Genomic DNA, 26,172 nt, shown 5'->3' with positions numbered 1-26,172 from the left:
GCCCCTGCAACTACTGAAAAGGCTGCTGCCCCTCTTCAGGAACCACATGTTTGTCTGGCCTCTCAACAGATACCCCTCCGTTGTGGTTGCACCTACGGTACGGCCATCTGTATCGCTGAGGCACGCAAGCCTCCCCACCGACGGCAAGGTCCATGGTTCACTGTATACGGTATAAATTTTCGTAAGATGCTTCTTGAAGTAACGAACACTCCGTTCTTGGTCACGGAGATATGCAACATGGAGCACCGATAACTTGATCGTATTCGATTTTTCTTAGCTTCCACATAATGTACTCGCAACTACACAGAAGACTGTTCTTATCATGGCTGACACACTGCACAGATGTCGTTCACAGTCACACACAACAGCGTAGCTTCATCTGCATTTACGTTGTAGGATGCCTTTCTGCTGATATTTCCGTGTTCCCTCCCCACTGTCGCAGCAGTTCTACACATCATCTCACCTACTCCTACCGCTAGACTGTCTTCTGGACTGTCATGAATGGTCGTACAAACCCTGATGTTTCCATATACATTCTGCAAGGTGCTTATGGTGTCTGGTGTGGGGTTCTGCGTGTACCACTGTCAGTTCCTCCATTTGCGTCGCTCCCACGAATGGTGCGTGGGAGGAAGAACTGTTACTAAGTCTCGTATTGTGCACTAAGTAGTAAAAATATATCTATATGGTCCCCTCGCGAGGTATAGGTATGAGGAAGCAGTAAACTGACTCTTCTAAAAGTTCGCTTTCGGAATTTGAAAGTAAACCACAAAGTGACGCGCAATGCCTTTCTTGTAGCATCCGCCACTGGACCTGGACGAGCACTTAAAAAACGCTTTCGGGTTTATTATACGAATCCGTGGGTCTCTACTTTGCCTAACAATTCTGTCTGGTTAATATCCTATACCGAGGAGAAATATTTGAGCACTAATAACATTTGTTTCCTATACGTTTTGCATGCCACCCCACTAGTGCTATGAGGGTACTTGGATGTCTTACCAAAAAGCTTTCTTTCCGTACACTAACTTTTATATGCATGGAGTTTGGTTTAAGTTTCCCTCGGTGCTCCAAAGCTGTGTAGCAACATACACACATAACATATATACTGATAAGGCAGAACATAACGACCACAGCCCACCGCGAGGGTGAATACCTACTGGTGGTGGTGTGAGTAGCTGACGCAGTAACCGAACAGTGTTACCGGACGAGACGCGAATGAGTAATCATTATAGTAAAGGTACTGGCCGCGATAGCAGAAATCCACTCATATAAGCAGTTTCGTCGAAGGACACAATGTTGTGGTTCTGAGGCTGGGAACGAATATCTCTGAAACGGCGAAACAGGTCGCCTGTTGGAGTACTATTGTCGTGAGCACCTATGGAAAGAGATCGAAGGAAAGTGGAATAACGAATGGGCTGGACGACCACGTCTCATCACAGAACATGATGTCGGAGGGTAGGCAGAGATCTGTGGCGTATCTGACCAGTACACTGCTGATGCAGGCGCAAGTGTTACGGAACACCGTTCAAAGGCCATTGTTGAACATGGGGCTCCACATCACACGACCCCTGTGTGTTCCCGAGTTGACTCAACGACATCGTCACTTTCGACTGCAGTGGGCAGAGCATCACTGAGTTTTCACCATGGATCAATAGAAATGTGTCGCCTGTCGCATGAGTCGAATTTCTTGCTGTACGAGGTCGACGGCTGAGTACTTATACGCTGTCGTTCAGGCGAATGGCTGCACGAAACGTGCACAGTGTCACAGATGCAGATTGGTGAGGGTAGAATTGCGCTGTGGGACACCTTGAGTTGGGGTTTCATAGGATCTGTGGTGATAACTGAAGGCACCATGACAGCGCTGAACTACCTGGAGACTATTGCGGACTGCCTGAAGTATCTTCCAGGAGGATAACTGTCTGTGTTGCAAGGTCAGGACTGAGCAACACTGATTTAAGGGGCATTACGATGAACTCGCATTGATGTCGTGGTCAGAAAATGTGACTGAACTGTACCCATTTGAACATAACACGTATCAGTTGTGGGCCGGTAAACAACTATCCCATAATTTGCAGGAATAGCTTTACCTATGTCTATTGTCTTCGCACAGTGGACCAGCACACAAACAGATGTTCATAATACTTCGGCTCATCGGTGTACGTACATCGATTTTTAAATAGAACTTGTAATCCTGGCTGCTACGAGCTGACAGGTCCCTGTATGCACAGGGGGACAGGGGTGAGAAAACAGCTGATGCACAAAACTGGGCTATATCTGTGGTATCATACAGAGATCGCATTGCCACACCAAAGTTGGCACCGTCAGTGGGTGTGACACACAGCAATGAGGGCCCACTGCAGTCTGCAGCGATGTATGAGAAGGGCTAGTGAGCTGCGCCCTCACACAGAGGTCAATGTAGTGTCCAGCTAGCAAAGGCTCTGCCAAGTTCGAGATGTCAGCTAAAGCTATCGACATCTTCATCTAGGACTAACAAGTAGTTAAAGCTTCAGATGATACTGTATGGTTGTTAATGTCGAATATTGTAGAAGAGTCTGTTAATAAGTGGGTCAAGTGATAGATTGCTAGTCCGTGAGTGTGGTGAATTGTGGAGTACTGCTGTGGCAAAGAAGTTTGTCGAAGGAAATCTTTTACATACTTGTGTAATGAAGTGATCTAATATTTCACGTGTTCTGGTCTGACGACCATTGTCCCAGAGAAATCAAAGAACCCACAATTGTGTCTGGACGAATGTACTCGTAGTTCCGCCTGGTAACAACAATATCCTGTACAGGCCTGTGAGCAGGGCCGGCACACGCGCAGCGCAGCTGTCGGACTCACGGAGGACGTCGTTCTGCGGCAGCCAGTCGGAAGTGCGCACGTTGGGCGGCAGCGGCGGCAGCAGCGCGTGGTCGGCCCTCCAGAGCACCTGCTGCGGCAGCGACGCGAACGCCCGCAGTATTCCGCGCAGCTGCTCCCCGGGCAGGCTGTCCACGCGCAGCAGCGTGCCCATGCTGAAGTACACCACGCCGCGATCGCTCGAGTCGAAGAACTGCTGCAGCTCCTGTTACCACCACAACACTGAGACTGCACCAACCACACCCCACGTAACGAAGATACAACAATTATCTACATTAGCATTGTTTCTCTTGAGACACATGACGGGATATAATCTCGAAACTTTCTGTTTACCTGGAAATGAGGCGGCGAAAATTTCGAGAATTTGTTACTCTTTCGCGACACATTCAGTTACAGGCAGCTGTTCTAAGAGTCCAAGTACATGAAAGGGACGCAGTAACTGGGAATGAAGTTTGAAAGGATCGCAGGCTATCCCAAATGTTTCTGTATAGCAGCCAGAGGTTAAAGAGAGAAAACAACCAACGAGGAATTTGGAAACACTCTAAAGTTCAGATAGGAGAAATAAAACATTTGAGCTTTGGAGATGAAATCGTAATTCTGTCAGAGATTGCAAACCACTTGGAAGGTTAGTTCAGTGGAACACATAATGGCTTGGAAAGAGATGGGAAGATGGATGGCAGCAAAAGTTAAAAAAGAGTATAAGAGTGTAGTTCAATTAAATCAGGTGGTGTTGACGAAATCAGATTTGGAAATGGGTCACTAAAACTAGCAGATCAGCTTTGTTTTGTGGAAGACAACAACGTAAAATGGGACAAGTACAGACATTACAATATGTAACCTGTCAAAAGAAAGAAAAACTTTCCTCAGAAAAATAACACATTTGCGAAAACTTATTACATAAAAGTGAATGACGAACAGTGGAGAAGTGTGACATAGTTATCTCTAAGCGTTTGTCTCCAGTGTCGTCTTGTGTTGGAGTGAAACATAACCTTTTGAAGGCATACTGAATCGAGATAGAGGGGAAAAGACCCTTACGGCAAAAACTGACTTGTAGATCCTGCACTGAGGTACAAGGAAAAAATAAATTTATTATGGAGAGACGAGAATGGGGCGAAGAATTTTAGGAGACCAACACTTCACTACAGTAAACACGCTTATATGGTGTAAGTGGTTGTAGATACCCAGATATGAAGGAATCTACTCAGGATGGACTAGCATGGCCAACTTCATTAAACTAGTCTTCGAAACTGAAGACCCAAACAACAACAATTTTGTTACAACTATCAGAGGCATCAAATGCAACAAGCTCATCCAAAGAGCTTCGAATAAGCGATAGACGGTGTTGACATGCTACTTAAAGATCACACCAAGAAAATTTTATACAAATTTGATTTGCGCAGAATAGTTACGTTTAATGCTAAAACACTTTATACAACGAGTTCTACGAGGTGCATTCAAGTTCTAAGGCCTCCGATTTTTTTTTTCTAATTAACTACTCACCCGAGATCGATGAAACTGGCGTTACTTCTCGACGTAATCGCCCTGCAGACGTACACATTCTTCACAACGCTGACGCCATGATTCCATGGCAGCGGCGAAGGCTTCTTTAGGAGTCTGTTTTGACCACTGGAAAATCGCGGAGGCAATAGCAGCACGGCTGGTGAATGTGCGGCCACGGAGAGTGTCGTTCATTGTTGGAAAAAGCCAAAAGTCACTAGGAGCCAGGTCAGGTGAGTAGGGAGCATGAGGAGTCACTTCAAAGTTGTTATCACGAAGAAACTGTTGCGTAACGTTAGCTCGATGTGCGGATGCGTTGTCTTGGTGAAACACCACACGCGCAGCCCTTCCCGGAAGTTTTTGTTGCAGTGCAGGAAGGAATTTGTTCTTCAAAACATTTTCGTAGGATGCACCTGTTACCGTAGTGCCCTTTGGAACGCAATGGGTAAGGATTGCGCCCTCGCTGTCCCAGAACATGGACACCATCATTTTTTCAGCACTGGCGGTTACACGAAATTTTTTTGATGGCAGTGAAACTGTGTGCTTCCATTGAGCTGACTGGCGCTTTGTTTCTGGATTGAAAAATGGCACCCACGTCTTATCCATTGTCACAACCGACGAAAAGAAAGTCCCATTCATGCTGTCGTTGCGTGTCAACATTGCTTGGCAACGTGCCACACGGGCAGCCATGTGGTCGTCCGTCAGCATTCGTGGCATCCACCTGGATGACACTTTTCGCATTTTCAGGTCGTCATGCAGGATTGTGTGCACAGAACCCACAGAAATGCCAACACTGGAGGCGATCTATTCAACAGTCGTTCGGCGATCCCCCAAAACAATTCTCTCCACTTTCTCGATCATGTCATCAGACCGGCTTGTGCGAGCCAGAGGTTGTTTCGGTTTCTTGTCACACGATGTTCTGCCTTCGTTAAACTGTCGCACCCACAAACGCACTTTCAACATATCCATAACTCCATCACCACATGTCTCCTTCAACTGTCGATGAATTTCAATTGGTTTCACACCACGCAAATTCAGAAAACGAATGATTGCACGCTGTTCATGTAAGGAAAACGTCGCCATTTTAAGTATTTAAAACAGTTCTCATTCTCGCCGCTGGCGGTAAAATTCCATCTGCCGTACGGTGCTGCCATCTCTGGGACGTATTGACAATGAACGAGGCCTCATTTTAAAACAATGCGCATGTTTCTATCTCTTTCCAGTCCGGAGAAAAAAAATCGGAGGCCTTAGAACTTGAATGCACCTCGTACATAAATATGTGACGTTAACGAACAAAACCACGGCACACACTACTGCAATAAAAGGTAATTCCGGGGAGCTATAACATCAAAATTAATGGAACTCGTACATCAGTAAAAATGGAAATGAGTGAATACTGCAATAAGTCCCAAATTCAGATCTTAAAGAAATATTTATCTGGAAATCCTGGTCTTCTGTAAATTCAATGTGTGCAACACAAGTCCTCAGTTCAGTCTATCACAGTTCAGTCCGGCATTGATACTAACGAGAACAGACAGAACGTCGAAATACTGAATTCTATATTCAAGAAAACAGTGTTGTACAAGAGAGTCGTACTACTACACTATGTGATCAAAAGTATCCGGACATGCTGGAATTCAATATGCTGTTGGCCCACCCTTAGCCTTCATGACAGCTTCCACTCTCGCAGGCGTACGTTCAGTCAGGTGCAGGAAGGTTTCTTGGGGAATAGCAGCCCATTCTTCACGGATTGCTGCGCTGAGGAGAGTTATCGATATCAGTCAGTGAGGCCTGGCACGAAGTCAGGGTTCCAAAACATCCCAGTGGTATTCTATAGGTTTCAGGTCAGGACTCTGATTAGGCCAGTTCGTTACAGGGACGTTGTCGTGTAACCACTCTGCCACAAGCCGTTCATTATGCACAGGTGCTCGTTCATGTTGAAAGATGCAGTCGCCATCCCCGAATTGCTCTTCAACAGCGGGAAGCAAGAAGGTGCTTAAAACACCAATGCAGGCCTGTGCTGTGATAGTGTCACGCAAAACAAGAAGGGGTGTAAGCAACCTCCATGAGAAACACGACCACACCATAACACCACCGCCTCCGAATTTTAATGTTGGCACTACACACGCTGGCAGATGATTTTCACAGGGCATTCTCCATACCCATACCCTGCCATTGCATCGCCACATTCTATACCGTGATTCGTCACTTCACACAACGCGTTTCCACTGTTCAGTCGTCCAATGTTCACGCTCCTTACGCCAAGCGAGGCATCGTTTGGCGTGATGTGTGGCTTATGATTAGCCTCTCGAGCATAAAATCCAAGTTTTATCACCTCCCACCTAACTGTCATAGTACTTAAATGGATCCTGATGCAATTTGGAATTTCTTTGTGATTGTCTGGATAGATGTCTGCCTATTACACATTACGACCCTCTTCAACTGTCGGCAGCCTCTGTCAGTCAACAGAGGAGGTCGGTCTGTACGCCTTTGTACTGTACGTGTTCCTCCACGTTTCCACTTCACTATCACATCAGAAACAAAGCACCTACGGATGTTTAGGAGTGTGGAAATCTCGCGTACAGACGTATGACACAAGTGGCGCCTAATCACTTGACCACGCTCGAGCCGGCCGCGGTGGCCGAGTGGTTCTAGGCGCTTCAGTTCGTAACCGCGCAACTGCTACGGTCGCAGGTTCAAATCCTGCCTCGGGCATGGATGTGTGTGATGTCCTTAGGTTTGTTAAGTTTAAGTAGTTCTAAATTCTAGGGGACTGATAACCTCAGATGTTAAGTTCCATAGTGCTCAGAGCCATTTGAACCACGCTCAAAGTCCGTGAGTCCCGCGGAGCGCTCCATTCTGCTCTCTCACGATGTCTGACCATTGAGGCAGCAGCAGGTGGCAGCACAATGCACCTAACATGAGAAAGTATGTTTTTGTGGATATCTGGGTACTTTTTGTCACATAGTGTGTATGGCTGTATAACTGGTAAAACAAATAATAGACACTGAAGCACTGCATCTAATGAAAAATAGTTAAGCATTCTTAAATTTCATTCTACAGAAGCACCCATGGAATCCATTCGACATTTTAAATTACTCTCTTACGTAGCTGAAATCCAAATTCCAAGCCGTCTGTGCCATCATTAGCAGAACAATGGGCCATAAAGTACAAAAAGAAACCATCTTGAAATTCTACAAAGGAATGGCGGTTCCGGTGTTATCCTACGAAAGCAAAAGCTGGATTAGGACAGAAAAAAAAAAATCGAACAGCAGAGATGAGGTTCCTAAGACGAAGGGCTGCACAAGAAGGGATCTGATTAGAAACGATGATATTACAACAGAATTAAACATTTTCAGCATGGATGAAAAAATTCAAAAATACCGTGAAGATTGGAAACAGGACGTCATGAGATTATCCAGTCACAGAATTCCTCAGAAGATCTTGAACTATAACATGAATGGGAAAAGAGATATTGGAAGGCCTAGAAAAATATGGGAATGATTCTGTTTGTGAATTCGTAACAGGCAACAGTCTAATTCTTGAAGGGAAAATGATGATGATGATGGTGTGATGGCCTAGCTCATATTAGTCAGGTATATCTCAGAAATCTAAAACATTGGTATGACGGGCAAAGAGCGCACGTTCCTTCTCTCTGAAGTCAGGTGAAATGACGCTTGTACAGCACTTCAGTGTAGTATCATAACCTTCATACGTTTATGCGAGCTTTCAGTATATTCTACACTTGGCTTTACAGTGTTCTTGGAGGAGAGTATACTTCTCTCAGAGAATCATTAATGCTTCTTTTTCTTATTTTTTCTCATATATGTTTTTATAAACAGTACATACAGGTAAAGAAATAAATTTCGTTTTCATAGATCTCTGAAAGGGTTTCGAAACTGATTTTTTTAGGAAAAGTAGCGTATCTTTTAATATTCTTAATATATTACCTTGTATATTTTTACATTTGCTTGATGAATTTTCTTACGTTTCGAAAGCACGAGTGACTGGAACTATCAGACCTCATCCGCCATTGCTGGTGGTGGACTGTCCAAGAATGGCGGGCGAAGCTTTGACAACTCCAGCCACTTGTGCTGGCAAAATATCAGAAAAATCATCAAACAATCGTCGGCCGGAAACCCGAGACAGACGCCAACAAGCAGCTTGTCAACAAGTGGTCACGAAAGCCTTAACAATTTCGTTCTTACTATACATAATTGATTTATCGTGTAGTATATCACCACACTGACACTGGCAGTGCTGTGAGCTGGGAAGTGCCGTTGTAGAGGGCCATAAGGAAAGGCAGAGTTGCTCACATAGTAATCTCGCTTAGTGTGCTAAATGTCAGTTCTCTTTGAATGTGGATAAACGAAATATAACGTCCATAACAAAGAGAAACAACCAGAGAGTGTACTATCACATCTTTAGCGGTAACATTCCAGAGCCTCATTGCAATAATTAGGGTTAATGAAGAATGGAAGAATTAGGTTCATTGGGAAGGTTGTGAGGAAGTGAGATGCATCTGTTAAATGAACGACATAGCAGATGTGTACTCTAAGGTTTCGAATCTTCAGCAAGTAGTCACAACATCACTCATAAGGACCACATACGAGATGGTGGAGTGAGAAATTCTGGATATATACTTCAACATTTCGGGTCTTCAGCAAGTATTCACGACAGCACACGTGAAATTAATTCAGAAATTCTTGGTTGTATTGTAACGGGGCGGTACAATCCATACAAAAATGCAAAGCAGATATCAGGAAACCTAAACCAAATGGGCCTCTCTGGAACAAAGAAGTTGCTCTGGCGAAACAGAAAGAGATATTTCGGTCGGGCACAGATGGTGACGCGAATCTGTTGTTGTTGTGGTTTTGAGTCTGAAGACTGGTTTGGTGGAGCTCTACATGACAACTTATTTTGCACAAACCTCTTAATCTCTGAATATATGCTCTCAACTCCATCCATATGCAACTACTTACTGTAATTGAGCCTTCACCACACTGCAGTTTGTACTGCACACACACATCTATCCATTACCAAAGTGACAACTTCTTCATGCCTCAGGATATATGTATAGTGGCTGTGCTGGTGTGAGCCCAATGATTTAGGAGTACCATCCTGCTTGTCACCTCCAAGGTTAACCTACTCCCTCTCACCCAATCGTCCAGACCTATTGCGTTACATATAGAGAGCTGTTATTCTACTGGTCGAAGAACAGATAAGGCTGTTTATTTAGGGTCTTTATCGATATAATTTATTGCCCAAGTTATTATCGTTATTTCTATAATTTATTCCACAGTTAAGGTGGGCTATTAGCCAGTCGACTGGGTGTGATGTATATTTAGGATACCTATGACTATAATTTATTACCACTCTCTTACACACCCCACTCCCCCTCTCTCACCCCTTTATACTACTGATTGCCTCACTTGTACATGCAAGAAAATTTTTTAAACAAAGTACACTCATTAAAGATAACAATTATGCTTTGTACATGTTGTGGTTCATTTTTTATTGAAATTACACTTTTGCTGCTTTAGAAATTACACTGTGGAAGTGTAGTAAAGCACACTTTTGCTACATAAAAATTACACTATGGAAATGTTGGGATTTATTTGTTCTAACTAAAGTACAACTAGTTAAGTAACATTCTTTTAAAACATATTACATAATAGCTCTAGACTCCACATTTAAGAATTACCACTGGTGCTTTTTATTTGGTCGTGGTGTATCACTCAATGTTGTAGAAGGGAAGGATATGATTACAAGCCTTTTATTATATGAACATTCGCTTGGTCTTACCTGCCACTGACAATCAGTGAGAGCAAACACTTGCCGGACTGTCCTCTCCCATGCTGTGGTCACTACGAGTGATGCTATATGTTTGCCGTGCAAGTGTTGCACCAGGTGTTGAGCCCATTTCAGTGCACACCACACCACCTTGCCACAAGATCACAACACATATACCACCCTGCAGTGTCTGTGAGACATCACGACACAGTCTTCGGGAGCTATGACATCGCAGAAATTCGCGCACCCTGAAGTGCATGCTGTGATGCGATTATTGTCTTGTTATACACTGAAGAGGCAAAGAAACTGGTACACCTGTCTAACATCATGTAGGGGCCCTACGAGACACGGAAGTGCCGCATCACGACGTGGCATGGACTGAAATACTGTCTGAAGTAGTGCTGACACCACGAATCAGTAAGAGTACGAAGGGACGGAGATCTTTTCTGAACAGCACGTTGCAATGAATCCTAAATATGCTCAATAATGTTCATATCTGGGGAGTCTGATGGCCAGAGGAAGTGTTTAAACCCAGAGGAATGTTCCTGGGGCCTCTCTCTAGCAATTCCGGACGTTTGAGGTGTCGCGTTGTCCTGCTGGAATTGCCCAAGTCCGTCGGAATGCACAACGGGCATAAATGGATGCAGGTGATCAGACAAGATGCTTATGCACGTGTCACCTGTCAAGAGTCGTATCTAGACTTATCATGGGTCCTACATCACGCCAACTGCACACGCCCCACACCATTACAAAGCCTCCACCAACTTGAATAATCCAGTGCTAACATGCAGGGTCCATGTATTCATGAGGTTGTCTCCATACCTGTAGACGTCCATCCGTTCCGTACAATTTGAATCGACGTTCGTCCGACCAGGCAACATGTTTCCAGTCATCAACAGTCCAATGTCGGTGATGACGGCCCCAGGCGAGATGTAAAGCTTTGTGTCGTGCAGTCATCAAGGGTACACGAGTGGGATTTCGGCTTCGAAAGCCCATATCGGTGATTTTTCGTTGAATGATTCGCACGCTCGCAGTTTTTGATGGCCCAGCATTGAAATCTGCAGCAATTTGTGGAAGGGTTGCTTTTCTGTCACGTGGAACGATTCTCTTCAGTAGTCGTTGGTCCCGTTCTCTCAGGATCTTTTCACAGCCGCAGAGATTTGATGTTTCACTGGATTCCTAATATTCACAGTTCAGTCGTGAAATGGTCATACAGGAAAATCCCTATTTCATCGCTACCTCGGAGGTGCTGTGTCCTATCGCTCGTGCGTAGACTATAACACTACGTTCAAACTCACTTAAATCATGATAACCTGTCAATGTAGCAGCAGTAACGGATCTAAGAATTGCGCCAGACACTTGTTGTCTTATAAAGGAGTTGCTGACCGCAGCGCCGTATTCTGCCTGTTTACACGCCTCTGTATTTGAATACGCGTTCCTATACCGGTTTGTTTGGCGCTTCAGCGTAGTGTGCTTTTACATAAAGAGGGTGTTGTTACGTTTATACTCTACTTCAGCACAGTACACTCTTCAGCAGTTTCCACGCAGGGTGACGTATCACACCATCAATTGTAATTGAATTATAATTTCCATTGTATCCAACGGCTAACAACGGCGGTCAGGTGGAAAATGGGATCAGGTGAATAGCATAGATTTCTTGTATTTCACTAAGAGTATATCCTTTTGTCATTAGTGATAACTTTCCTCATTTAAGTTAGTAATAAATAAATATAGATTGCTTAGTGTGTTTCATGTCGTAAATAAGATCTGTAATTACACAGAAATGGGGCAGAACATCATGATGATCTTGTACAACAGTGTTTAGGTCGAGGGAAAGAGACAGCGGAAGACGAATTTTTGTTGCCTGAACACTTAAAAGATGCAGGAAATTTGCTGAAAGAGATTGTCTATACGACATACATCAGTTATCGTTTACTGTACTGCTGCATTGTAAGGAATCCTTACGAGATAGCACTGATAGATATTTGTAGGACAAGACAGATTTTCCACCTACCTATTACTTATCTGCGCTTGCACTCCCTCTACTGCTTGCTGCAGATAAACAGCGTATGCTCTATAAAGCCTTCCCCACAGGATTCCATCGTCAATGCGAAGAATGTTCTGAAAATCTGATGCCGAACACCCACACGTCAAGTTAAGGTCTGTCGAGATGAGTATTTCTCGTGTCTCCATTATTTAACTCCCATTGCTCCTTCCTTCAATAATGGCTTGAGGAAGAGATTATCGTCAGTAAAGTTATGTATCGCCTCTAATTTCTCGATGTGGTTAAATTTGCAACTCGTGTGTTGGATAAAGTAATACGTTTTCGAACTCTTCCTGGAACGTTCTCTTTTCTTTCAACAGTAAAACCTCTACCTGACGTACAACAACTCTCATATAGCGTCGCTCAGTGTTGGGTCTCATACAGCTATTCTTATACGGCTCGCTAGAAGTCTGAGACTGACGAGTAATACTCAAGGTCGGTCGAAGAAGTGTTTTGTAAACCGCTTCTTTCATGGATGAAATGCTTTTCCATCAATGTATCTAGCCTGTCATCTGTTTTCCCCCACTTTGTGGTGACTGTGGTCATTCCACTTTAGTTCGCTCCATACTGTTACTCTCAGATATTTTACAATTGTTACTGTTTCTAATGATATTTGTCAATAATCTAAACGTACAGAACTGGATTTGTGTTCCTATTTACGTGCTCTACGCCAGATTTAGTTACATTCACAGTCACTCCATATCTTCATGCAAATCTTAGATTCTGCGCAAGTTTCCATGTGATTCCATACGGACTTCTGGCGTTGTTGTGTCCTTATGGACAAACACATCATTTGTGACCAACATCAAGCAGCTGCCGACATTGTCCACCGGATCATTTATGTTGGTGCGGCCTCTTCGTGGCGATTTTATCAGCGGTGGCAGTTGATCTGTGTGTACCCTTTTACTGCTGTATAACAATCAAGTTGCAATAGTAAATTCACGCGTGTTTTTTGCCATGTATTATGTATTTTGACAAATAATTTAATAGTTATTATAATAATTATACTTCATTAATCAATAATTTTATTTTAACACAAGAAGCATTTTTATAGTTTGCGATCTGTGATCCGTAAACATGCTTCAGTAGTTACATATAGCAATATGTCACCTGCAGATGTTTTGTTCATATGCAGTTAATCTCTACCCGAAAATACTTACTTAAGTAGGTGTATATTCGCCAGTGTATATTTGTTAAAGTGACATCACCCTCCACTTATACACAGCATATCTCTCAAACTTCCCACATTTCAAATACCAGGAACGATAATTACTGTATATATGATATGACACCATATGGCAGGGCATCTCAAAGATCTTACACTCGTATTCTGGCATCGGACGTCAACTACCGTCGCCGGAGGGCAGTACGATCACATGAAGTGGAAGTGTTGACTCCAGAGCTATGCCTATGCGCACTAGCAGTGGTTTGATTAGCGGAAGCAAAATCGCCGAATACAGTTCAAAGAAATCATCGTAGGTTGGATGTATGTGAGCCTAATGTGAGAGCAATTAAGGAATGGTCTTGTACGTTTCTGGCAAGTGAAAGGGTTTTGAAACATTCTGGCAGTGCACATCGTTGTGTTTCAGAAGAGACAATGGACAAGCATTTTTCAGTAACTTGCGTAAGTCAATTCGGCAGGCGTCTAGGGAGTTTAATGTACCCCGAGCAACATTTCATCATGTATTACACCAGCGTCTTCGATTGTATGCTTGAAAAGTGCCAATTCTACAACATCTGATGCTAAATGACAAACCATGCCGACAACCATTTGCTACAGATAAGTGGTAGCTTTTTGGAAATAAGTTTCTTCTCAGATGGAGCAATCTTTCACGTATGAAGAACTGTTAATCGGCATAATGTTCCGATTTGCGGCTTGTAGCATCCACACACCGTTATTGAACACGCTTGTGGTAGGCTTATACTGAACGTGTGGTGTGCACCAAGGCACCACAGGATTGTGGGACCGTTCTTCTTTGCGGGAAATACAGTGAATGGGTCAGTGTACCTGGAAATGTCGTAAAAGTCTGTATATCCTGAGATGCAAGACTGGCAACCCAACAACTTCTTTCGACAAGATGCAGTTGTGCAATATTGATTAACCGCTGATCGGAAGCACAGGATACGAAATTACCCATTCGCTGGATCAGACCCACAGCGTAGCCACCACGTTCCCCCGATGTTACCCGACTAGATCCATTCTTGTGAGAATTCGTGAAGGACTGTTTGTACGAGACAAAAGTGGACAATATTTCTATGTTAAGATATCGTATCACTGACGCGAATGCAACAGTAACAGAGGACATGTAACAAAGAATACTGCAAGAAACTGAACAGACTTAATATATTTTGTGCTACAAATCATTCACATGTTGAGGTTTACTGCTGATTATTAAATAAATTATTTGAGATGCTCAAGCATGTGGTGCAATTTCGTTATCTTAACTGTTGGGATTTTTGTCCTGCGCCTCTCAAATTTGGGAATTTTGAAAGATACACTCTTTATTGCAGCTTGACAGCTACTTTGTATCATTCAGTAAAGTGATTCCTACTGGATAGCTGTATGTACGAGGCCTTTTCGGGAAATATGTTCCGATCGGTCGCGAAATGGAGACCCCTGTGTAAATCTGATGTAACTTCGCACATGTGTGTTGGGTAGTGTTTCTAGCACGACTGTCTATCGCGGCACGTCGCTCTTTTCAATTCTGAGCGCACAGTGAACACGTCAAAATTCCTACATAATTGCGCCTCCCGCCATGTATGAGAGCCTGGTGAAACATTTCGCCTAATGCCGTGCACCCCACGTAACATAACCCTCATGCGTTTCGTCCTTCATGAAAATTCTTGTCTGCACTCTTCAGGGCGCGTTGAAGATGCTCCTGCAGCGTTCCCGATGGAAGGTGTTTGATCACCCATAACACAGCCCTTAACTGACTCGTCCTGAGTGTCATCTCGGCACACATGAGCCGCTGGCTATGAAGACAACATTTTGGCACAGACAACGAGCTGGATGAAGGGTATCAGACGGATGCCATATTCCTTGACTTCCGGAAAGCGTTTGACTCGGTGCCCCACGGCAGACTCCTAAGGTACGAGCATATGGGATTGGTTCCCAAGTATGTGAGTGGCTCGAAGACTTCTGAAGTAATAGAACCCAGTACGTTGTCCTCGTTGGTGAGTGTTCATCTGAGGTGAGGGTATCATCTGGAGTGCCCCAGGGAAGTGTGGTAGGTCCGCTGTTGTTTTCTACCTACATAAATGATCTTTTAGATAGGGTGGATATCAATGTGCGGCTGTTTGCTGATGATGCTGTGGTGTACGGGAAGGTGTCGTCGTTGAGTGACTGTAGGAGGATACAAGATGACTTGGACAGGATTTGTGATTGGTGTAAAGAATGGCAGCTAACTGTGATATAGATAAATGTAAATTAATGCAGATGAATAGGAAAAGGAATCCTGTAATATTTGAATACTCCATTAGTAGTGTAGCGCTTGACACAGTCACGTCGATTAAATACTTGGGCGTAACAGTGCAGAGCGATATGAAGTGGGACAAGCATGTAATGGCAGTTGTGGGGAAGGCGGATAGTCGTCTTCGGTTCATTGGTAGAATTTTGGTAAGATGTGGTTCATCTATAAAGGAGGCCACTTATAAAACACTAATACGACCTATTATTGAGTACTTCTCGAGCGTTTGGGATCCCTATCTGGTCGGATCGAGGGAGGACATAGAAGCAATTCAGAGGCGGGCTGCTAGATTTGTTACTGGTAGGTTTGATCATCACGCGAGTGTTACGGAAAAGCTTCAGGAACTCGGGTGGGAGTCTCTAGAGGAAAGGAGGCGTTCTTTTCGTGAATCGCTACTGAGGAAATTTAGAGAACCAGCATTTGAGGCTGACTGCAGTACAATTTTACTGCCGCCAACTTACATTTCGCGGAAAGACCACAAAGATAAGAGAGATTAGGGCTCGTACAGAGCCATATAGGCAGACATTTTTCCCTCGTTCTGTTTGGGAGTGGAACAAGGAGAGAAGATGCTAGTTGTGGTACGAGGTACCCTTCTCCACGCACCGTATGGTGGATTGTGGAGTATGTATGTAGATGCAGATGTAGCTGTAAATCAGCGTAGAGATTTGGTAGAAACCACGGGCGGCTCACTTCTATGAGAGGGTACTGGGAAGTTGATACAATGTTACTACAAATGTGATATCGGAACTGCGACTATGAAGAGCAGTAACTGTAAGGTATAGCTTACTATTGCAAATAAAATGTTTTCGATTTTTGCAGTAGTTTCCATTTACGACCGATCGGAACTTACTTTTCGATTAGCACTCGTATTTTCAAAGTTCTTTGATAATTGTGATTTGCCTTGTTATGTGATACCATCATGTGGCACCCTACCAAATGTATCAGTATCAGCTGTAAAATGTCTCATCAGTGTTACATATTTCATGGCAGAAGTTTGACAGCTACATTGCATCCTTGTGCAGTAAAATGATACATACTCTTAAAGCTCAAATCAGTTTGCAACTTTGCTAATAGTTGTGATCTGCAATCGGTGAACTGTAATCAACGCTGTGTATTACAAGCAAATGTGTTTTTTATATACTTACTAATACATTACGTACCAAAGCACCGGCTTAAGGAGAAAATTTACAGCTGTGTATGTATTAAAGCGTCAGCCTCAGTGCCTTATTCATGCAAGATGACACAGCCACACAACCTAGGATACGTCAGACAACAGTTAACTGTCGAGTAGGCGCGCCGTCGTTCACAACACGAGTGTGCGCACTGCGTGCTTTGTACACACGTAGAGAATACCTGTCTGTATGTTATCAGGATAACAGTTAAGTGCAAAATAACAGTTTAATCTTACTTTATTTAAACAAAGCTTAGGCGAACTTACTTATCATGAGCTAAAGCACTGTTTAATCAAACAATAATAACATTATCTTACCGTCTGGAGTTGCTAGGCTCCCATTGGGCCATGTGCCAGACAGGGAAATCCTCACCGGATATGATGGTAATTATGGAAAGAAAACACCCGCGATGCACCAAAATTAGCGGCTGCTGCTTTGTAGCGCGATATTGGCAAATCAAAGGATAAAGGAGGAAAACCTTGAGAATAATTTACCTGGTCCTCCAGGTTGGAGGTTGTGCAATGGGCCAGCATCTAATTCACGTGAAGAAATGAAAGCCCTAATAATACACCTTCGAAAAAATGGAATCTTGCACAGCAAACCGGCGAAGAAAGAATCAAAATTACATTTGGTTGCTGGAATGTGCAAATTATCTCCATAAAACTGAATACATTACCAACAGGAGTTGACAGGTTAAAAATGCATGTTGCCAAACTCTTTGAGACCAAGAGAACGGTCAAAGGAGAAAAAGAACTTGGTAATTATGTACATGTTTTTGAGTGGGGTGGCCAAAGCGGTAAAAACCAAACCAGGATTCTCCATTATGATAAAGAAAGCATGGAAAAATAGAATCACAAATTGGAAATTTATTAATGAACGTATTACTGTGCCAGGGAAGTTGCAATTATTGGTGTACATTCACCCACGAATGATGGAAGAGGCCAGGAGAAAGATTTCTCACTTGTGTGGCCACAGTGTCCGTAGTTGCTTTACAATTCTTGAGGATATTTTTGTTCTGCGCTGCAGCTCCAGAAGCGCGTGATGTATTTTACCAGACTCCTTCCGCTTTATTGAGGTAAAACATCATCAGTGGTCTGTGATTAAGGGGGTGGGGATGTAATGGATTTTGGTCCAAAAAATCGATCTTTCTAAAATATTATTTTCTTGATGTACATAGTTTAATCTATGTTGGTGTGAATTTTATCGTGATAGCAGCTTTAGAAATGCCTTTAAATTGTTAAACTGATTAACTCTGCACTGCCGGCCACTCCCACCTTTCCCGACATTTGGCAAACTACTTGCTTCAGAGGAATTTTTGTCTGTTTGAACGTTATTTGCTTTCCATATCTTTGGCTGACATCTAAATCTCTAGCTGACATCTATATCTTTGCCTGAAAACTTTCTTGCATGTAGTTTATTTAAGTTTTGAAAATAGTGACACATATTAGTAGGTTGAATTCGCAAACCTTTAAGTGTAAGACAAGATTTATGAATAATGGTGTTGGAAAATTGTGTTTACGAAACGGCAAGAAACGTATGCAGTAGGATGCTCTAAAAATTATAGTGGCTCAAGTGGCGGCATGGAGGCTGCTGCAATTGTGAGGATGTTCTCCAGATCTGAGGACCAGTAAGGAGTTAAATACACTAAATACCTTGGTGATGGGGACTCCTCTTCGTTAGGAGCTGTAACAGATAAAAATCCCTAGAATACAAAAATACAAATGTTGGAATGTGTTCGCCACATCCAAAAGAGGCTTTATGGTAGGTTTTGTCGCTTGCTGAAACAGAAGAAAGCTGAAGTACTTGATGCAAAACCACTAGGAGGAAAAGGCAGGCTTACTCTGAAAGAAGCTGACTCTCTTCAGTTATTTTATGGGAGAGCTATCAGGAAAAACACACATAATTTAGAGGCAAAGAGGCCTGCTGTGTGGGCAGTTTTTTTCCGCAAACTATCCACTGACCAAACACCAATGTACAATCTGTGTCCGAAAGATAATTGTTGTAAGTTCAACAACAGAAATGAGACGTATACACATAAACACTCATTACCGCTACCTGTTACGAATGCAATTAAGCCCACATTCAGGTTTCTTGCAAATCCTGATTTATTGAGGAGGTGTCTTCACGGAAAGACACAAAATGCAAATGAAAGCCTCAACAATTTAATTTGGATTAGATGCTCAAAAAGGACATTCTGTGGACTTGAAGTACTCATTATAGGTGTCTACGATGCACTTTTATGTTACAATAACGGAAAAATGGCAAAATTGAAGTGCTGAAGAGTGTTGGTATAGATCATGGTGTGCTTACAACAAAAGCATTTTACACCATCGACGAGAGCAGGGTCAAGAAAGCTAACAAATCAGTGTCTTACCTGCGTACACATGCCAGGCAGATCCAAAGAGGAGACAAGATAAACCTGGAGGATGAGGAGTATCAGTATGGAGGATTTTAAGTAAGCTTATTACACGCAGAAGTATGAGAAGAAAATCTTGAGCCTCATTTTCTCTGTCTTACATTTTTTACGTTATTAGAAGCCTTTTCTCAGAAAGTATATATACTAATGCTATGCAATTTTTAGGAACTGTTCGCAACGTGTTGCTGTCTTCCTAGAACTAAAAAATACGACATCCTGCAATTACATTCCGATTTTTAGATGATTGTATATAGAAATAAAGTTCATTTTTGATGTGCAAAATTAAAAACTCTCTTAATGATATAAATTGTGCCATAAATTAATAACTTTAGTTCAGTGGGTTTATAGTCTTCTCAGAACACTACAATAAAATTTTCACCTGAATTGCATGATTAGACTTTGAGTTATGGCTTTTTATAGAAAAAGACAATAAAAAACAGTAAAAATTCAAATTTCTGGCAAAATATTAATCCTGCATATTTTATTACAGTGTGCCGTTAAAACACAGTTCTTTTGCTTTACACATGCAAAATTTTAGATTTGTAAATTTATAAATATGGCTGTAATGATTTTTAAATGAATGTTTGCATTTTCCGTTTCATTCCCCCTTAAGCTATTTACTTTTTGGTTAAGTACAAATTAACATATTCTTAACGACCTGTTATCGATCTAAAAGCAAATCAAAATTTAAATAACTTAATTACATACCAATGATGATCCTTTACCTCAATAAAGCGAAATGCGTCTATTAAAGAAATCACACATTTTTGTAGTTGAGATGACAGGAGGAGAAAAATATGCTGGATAACTCTTAGGGCGACCATAGAAAAAATTCCAGAGAGGAGGGTACTGATTATCATAGGGTATATGAACGGAACTGTAGGAACTAGAGAATCATGTCCGATAGCAGAAAACATGAACAGACACAATATAATCACAATGGAGAGCGATTGATTGAAATTTGTGAACAGTTTGATATCAGAATTACCGACACATTTTTTAAATACACAGATATTCGTAAATATACTTGTCAACAGAATACTAGATAATTTCGTTCTGTAATATATTATATTACCATTAGATAGACAGGTAGTTTCAAGGAAGCAGATGTTAGATCTTACAGATGAAACCAGTGTGGATCACACCATTATCTAGTAAAAAATGAAGAGTTTTTGGCCATGGAGGAATGCAAAGAATGACCTTAACAATATTAAAACGAATTGTGCTTGGAACGCTCAAAATCTACACGTTAATATTGACAGCTTACAATATGAAAGTATACAAACATCCTTTGCTGGCAGAATGGAAAGAACATTGGAAAAAAACATTTGAAGAAAGTAGAGAGGAAATATATGGGTACATAAAATCCATTACTATAAATGTATCAAGAGTTGTGCTGGACATAAGCTGATACAACCACAGCCTTTCAGCAGAATAGCAGTTGGAAAAAAATAGAGGTGACAGTTAAAGAAAAGAAGAATGCATTCAACCAGTGATTAAGTGGTAGCCGGCCGCGGTGGCCGAGCGGTTCTAGGCGCTTCAGTCCGGAACCACGCGCCCTCCCGAGAGTTAATGTCAGTCTAATGTTTGGTTGAATGTAATGTATGGACGACTTTCATCCTGGTTTGAGAAGAAGGCGAGACTTTTTGACAAAATAATACAGACAATTTAGATGTGAAAACGTAATTGTTTACTTTGGTACAATGATCAAGTATACGTTTTTCTTTCTAAATCACCCACCTGTAAACACGCTCTTGTATTATGATAAACATCCTTTATGTTTTTTTTATACATGCTCTTACGCTGTACTCTAAAACAACTGCTTGAGGGAAACTTCAGGATTGTACAGATACTAAGATTCACATACAAAATATAATATTTTTTTTAAATTATTGCTTTTCCATGTATTATGCCTACACATACACGATTTTCTATCATTGTGGAACTAGAGGACAGCATCCCTCTTCTAAACGTATGAGCTAGACTGGAAGTTGCGAAATGTTCATGTGACTGCGAGTGTCTACATCTTCGATGTTTACATTGTATAATAAAGCTCGATAATCACAATTGTTTAGTCATTTGTTGTAGCAGAAAGTGTCAACACGTCTCAGTCCAAAGTGCAAACCTCCCGCAGCTATTAGGGAATAAGGTGAGACCAACTGACGAATGCTTTGGTTTGCGTCTGTCATTGGAGAACCTGGACAATTTTTCTACTGACGCTGGTTACATAAATTACACAGAAAATGGCACACTTCTTAGAAAGAAAAGTTTAAATACGTTTCCCTCCATTACCGAACTTCTTTGTGGTAACACCACGGAGGTTAAAATACGTGATCAGGCGCTTTGTCAAGAACAATTAGAAAAGGGAAGATATTTAATATTAAAGAAGGATATTTATCGTATGTTTCATAATTATCTATGCGGTAAGTCTCCAAGTCTATCTTGATGAGACTCGGTGTCAAGGCAAAACCGCCATTTTTCCTGCATGGTAACAGTAATGTGACAGCAAGTGGCGTATTGGAAAGAAATTGGCAACGAAGCACTTGAAATCATTTCGAGAAAATATAAAAGTCCTTTTTCTGTACCGTACAATATGATGTTGGCCAACATTAAAGGAGGTGTCCTAACAGATCAAAAGACAGGAATATTGCAACAATTATATGTACCAGGATATAACGCAATATTTTACTGGAATTTTTAAGAAATTGGATTTGCATGACTACCTAACACCAACCCACGATTTGTGTTTGCCAGAAGACTACTCAATGACAACAACGTGATTCTAAACAATGGTAAGAAAATTAAAATAAACATTTTGATGTGAATGAGCTCCAATTATAAAACAAATCTATATAACGAATTTATATATCGTATTATAAGCCCAGGAGTGAATAAAGTTATCAGTAACCAAATCGTAGATTTTATAAAGTGTCCTGATAAGTGTCTATGAGAAAGGTTTTCATCTTCGTTAGCTAAGCTACATAGCATTACAAGGCCAGAAGCTATTATTCATGACCATGGTATGAATGGTGTGTTAGAGGCTGTGGAAAAACATCTAGGTGTATCAAATGTTAACAAGCAGTCTTTACAGTATTCACCACTGTAGTCTGTTCCACTGACTTCTATGCTGTGTAAATTATCAGAGAGCTTACCAAACACCTATTGCATTGTATTGAATAGTGTTATGCAACTTGTCTACTGAGGCCACAAGAACACGCAGAAGTTGGCTGGTGTGTAGGTGAAGTTTCTGGACAATGGAGATTGAGAAATTTATTATAAAGTACCCGTATGTTCCGTCTGCGTAAAGTTTCAATTATTTACCTGTAAACTACGTGGATATTGATAATACAGGCTCTGAGAAAGACAATGTCACATTCAAGTTGAAGAAACCTATGTCTCTCAACCTTGGCCCCTGATCTGCACAATACTATGAAATATATGTATATGTCGTCAGGTTAGAACTAGTGTCCATCAATAATGTTCCTCCATGGGCCTTAGGAAACAGGATCAGTGTACTGAACGGACTGAAACCATTACCTACCGTATAGATTATTCCGTACAGTACAGGTCATATATTATGTGTACGGAAACGAAAACAAGAAAAAGAGCGGATCAAGTCAAAAAACGAAAAGTGGAGTATATGTCGAAAACTGCAGCCATGAAGGAAAGTCATAAACAGTTACTGGAGAAAAGGCAGGCCGCGGCAGGTGAAGTAGGGCTTACAAATCACTTTAAATACATTGCATGGAAAAACCTAGATACAACTCAGGAATACGACATACCCGTATTTATAGTAAAGAGCAGTAGGAAGCACTTATATGTGGTTATATGATAAATTCGATGACGTTTATTATGTTAAACAATACACGAAAAATGTATTTATAAACCTGGATTCCTATCTGGATCTGCTTAACGTCACTTGCTAGTGAGTCTGCTTCTAAAATTCGAATTTTTTTCCGTCTTAAATAAATATTTAGAGTTTTGTGAACAAAATGGTAGTTAAGTGAATCGATTCGGACATCGGGAACATCTTTAAAAACAAATTTAAATATATGTCGGTATGCGGCAACGACCGTGTTTCCGCTGCGGTCGGATGTCAAATGGCGTCATTATTATTTTGCCACCTCGAAAAGATACACTGCGTAATCGTTTTTTGAGTTTACAGACCTGTTAGCACACACGTTTTCCGATGCTCCTTTGTTTTCCTTTGTATACCTATGCTTCTCGGGGATTGTTTGTGTTCAGACTTCTGTACGTTCTTGAGTTGTTGGTGCTTTGTCATTCTCGGCATTAGTTATGCCTCGAAAAAGTGTTTTCGAACGGGAAAACGTAAATTTTATGGTAATAGGTTTACTTCGTTGTAAAGCAGAGACTGTGTAATTACATCCATAAACCAACTGGATGTTATGTCGACTCCGCCAAGTGCCTCAAGACAGAAGCTAAAATATTTGAGTACCCAGAGTGATATTTGTATAAAATATGATCAACACACTATAACGGAATGTGTTTCCATAATTGCTGAATTGAGTGCTTTATGTTCGCTTCTAAAGAATGCTGTTGTGTGTGCGCTTTGTGGAAAAGGTGGTATTAAAATTGTCTAAGATTTTGAAGGCAGGAAAGGTGTGGCTAGTAAGTTAAAAGTGTTTTGTGATTTATATGGGGTAACTAAAACGGGATTGTGCAAAGAAAGAGTTTATAACACAAATGTCTGACTTTCATATGGAATGAGATGTATTGGGAAGGGTAGAAAGGCAGCTCAAACATTTTGTGCTATCATGAATTTGCCGCCACCTAAAATATTTGAGAAGTACACACAGTTACTTCTTGAAAGTCTTGGTCAAGTGAGTGCCGTGTCAATCAAGATAGCATTAGAAGAAACTGTGATATGCAATGAAGGTGACACTGATATAGCTGCAGCCTTTGATGGCACACGGCAGAAGCGTGGTTACCTATCACCGAATAGTGTTGTCAGCGAAACATCCCTAGAAAATAGAAAGATGATTGACATAGAATGTATGACAAAGTACTGCCATGGTCACAAAGGAAATCACCAGGCTCATATTTGTGTTCAGAATTTTTCTGGGTACAGTGGTGGAATGGAATCACAGAGAGTTCTCAGAAGGTCAGAAGAGAATTATGGTGTACGGTATGTGAAGTACCTTGGAGATGGAGACTCGAAAGGGTTTGCAAAAGTGTTGGAAAATATGCCTTATGGAAGAACTGTAAAAATTGAAAAGTCAGAGTGTGTTAGTCATGTACAAAAGAGGATGGGCACACGTTTACGTAATCTAATAAAAGATGTGTAGGGGATGGTGATGGCAAACCAATTGGTGGGCGGGGTCGTCTTACTAAGAAAGAGTTATAAAAACTGCAGCTCCATTGTCGTTTAGCCATATGAAGAAATTGAGACAATAATGAGTCGACGAAGAAAGCAGTAGGGGCTACCTTTTTCTATAAAGCTTCCACGGATGACCAGCCACAGCATGCTCCCTGTGACAGTGGCGTAGACACATGGTGTGGATACAAAAAAGCAATAGGAAATAGTGAGACTTATGCACTCCATTACTCCCTGCCATTTGAGGTATTGGAAGCAATTAAGCCCGTATACAGGGCTCTAAATGACACTAAAGTATTTTCACGATGCTTACATGGAAAGACACACAATGTTAATGAATGTTTCAACCACTTGATATGGGAACGAATGCCTAAAACTGTGTTTGTTGGTTTCAGTACCACGAGATTAGGTGTATTAGATGCAGCTATTTGCTTTAATGATGAGGCAGTTAGCAGATGTGATGTTTTAGACCTTTTGGCACTAACTCCTGGTTTCAATATGAGACAAGTACTGATGGCAATTGATTCCTTGAGAGTGGCCGAAGGTGAAAAATGGGCTCTTGAGGCAGCTAAAGAGGCCAGAATAGCAAAGAGGAGCAAGAAAAGAAAGAGAGAAGATGAGAAACACACAAACCAAGAATATTATGCAACTTGAGGGGTTTAAGAATAACAGAGGTGAGTAACAGATGAAATAAACCTTTAAATCGAAATTCCCAAGAATCAAATTTTGTGACATGTTTATTTTATGCAAAAAGAAACTATTTGAGCTAGCGGTCTGAAATTTATTGTGATATTACAGGCTACCATTTAGAGAAAAGTAGACTACAGACACCAGCTTACTGTCACCAGGAGGGAAAATATACCCTTATTAATTACAAAAAATTACCTTAGTTTTGATTGACTAATATATGTATTTATTGTATAAAAACTATTGATTTAAATCATTTTATTGTACTCTACGTTTCAGATAACAATGTCATAAATGTGTGCACAGAGTTTTAAGCATCTACGAAAAGTAGTTAATAAGTCTACAGACTTCAAACATAGACTGGCAGGAAAAATTTTAAATTACTGACCGACATAAATGGTTATATAATAAAGTTTATATCAAAGCTATTTTGATTATTATTATGCCAAAAACTTCATCCTTAAAACACTTTCATTGTCCTAAAATTTCTTTGTATTCAGAGTCCACATTATGTAGTTGGACCCTCATAAACTTTATGAAAATTCTTACTGTTTTCCAGCCGTTCATTGGCAAGTTAGCTTAACAACATCTACATCTATGTTCACTGCACAAGCCACCATATGGTGTATGACAAAGAGTACCCTGTACGCCTAACAGTCATTTCCTTTCCTGTTAAAATAGTAAATAAAGTGAGGGACAAAGAATTGTCTATACGGCGGGTTACATTGTCTCTAAATGTGGTGGACTGGATATTGTGCATTTAGAAGCAGAAAATTCGTTTGTGGAACATGTAATTGAGGGAATGACGACATTTAATGACAGCTCTTCGCAGAAGTCGTAAACTTAAAGGTGTACAGGGAAACTGCACAGGAATGTGAGGGAGAAGAGTTGCCAACGTACACCCAAGG

General features: G+C 41.4%; 1 protein-coding gene across 1 annotated transcript in view; it reads right to left on the bottom strand.

Annotated features, from left to right (window-relative positions):
- Positions 1–26,172, bottom strand: part of LOC126262525 (UDP-glucosyltransferase 2-like) — a 126,796-nt gene that overhangs the window by 19,509 nt on the left and 81,115 nt on the right. Inside the window, exon 5 of the mRNA XM_049959198.1 lies at positions 2,836–3,058. Coding sequence (XP_049815155.1) covers positions 2,836–3,058 — 223 coding nt within the window. The remainder of the gene's footprint in view (positions 1–2,835; positions 3,059–26,172) is intronic.

The sequence above is a fragment of the Schistocerca nitens genome, chromosome 6, assembly GCF_023898315.1.
Source record: "Schistocerca nitens isolate TAMUIC-IGC-003100 chromosome 6, iqSchNite1.1, whole genome shotgun sequence".
NCBI classification, from domain to species: Eukaryota; Metazoa; Arthropoda; class Insecta; order Orthoptera; family Acrididae; genus Schistocerca; species Schistocerca nitens.
Note: the sequence above shows the minus strand (reverse complement) of the source record. Positions and strands in the feature narration are given on the sequence as shown.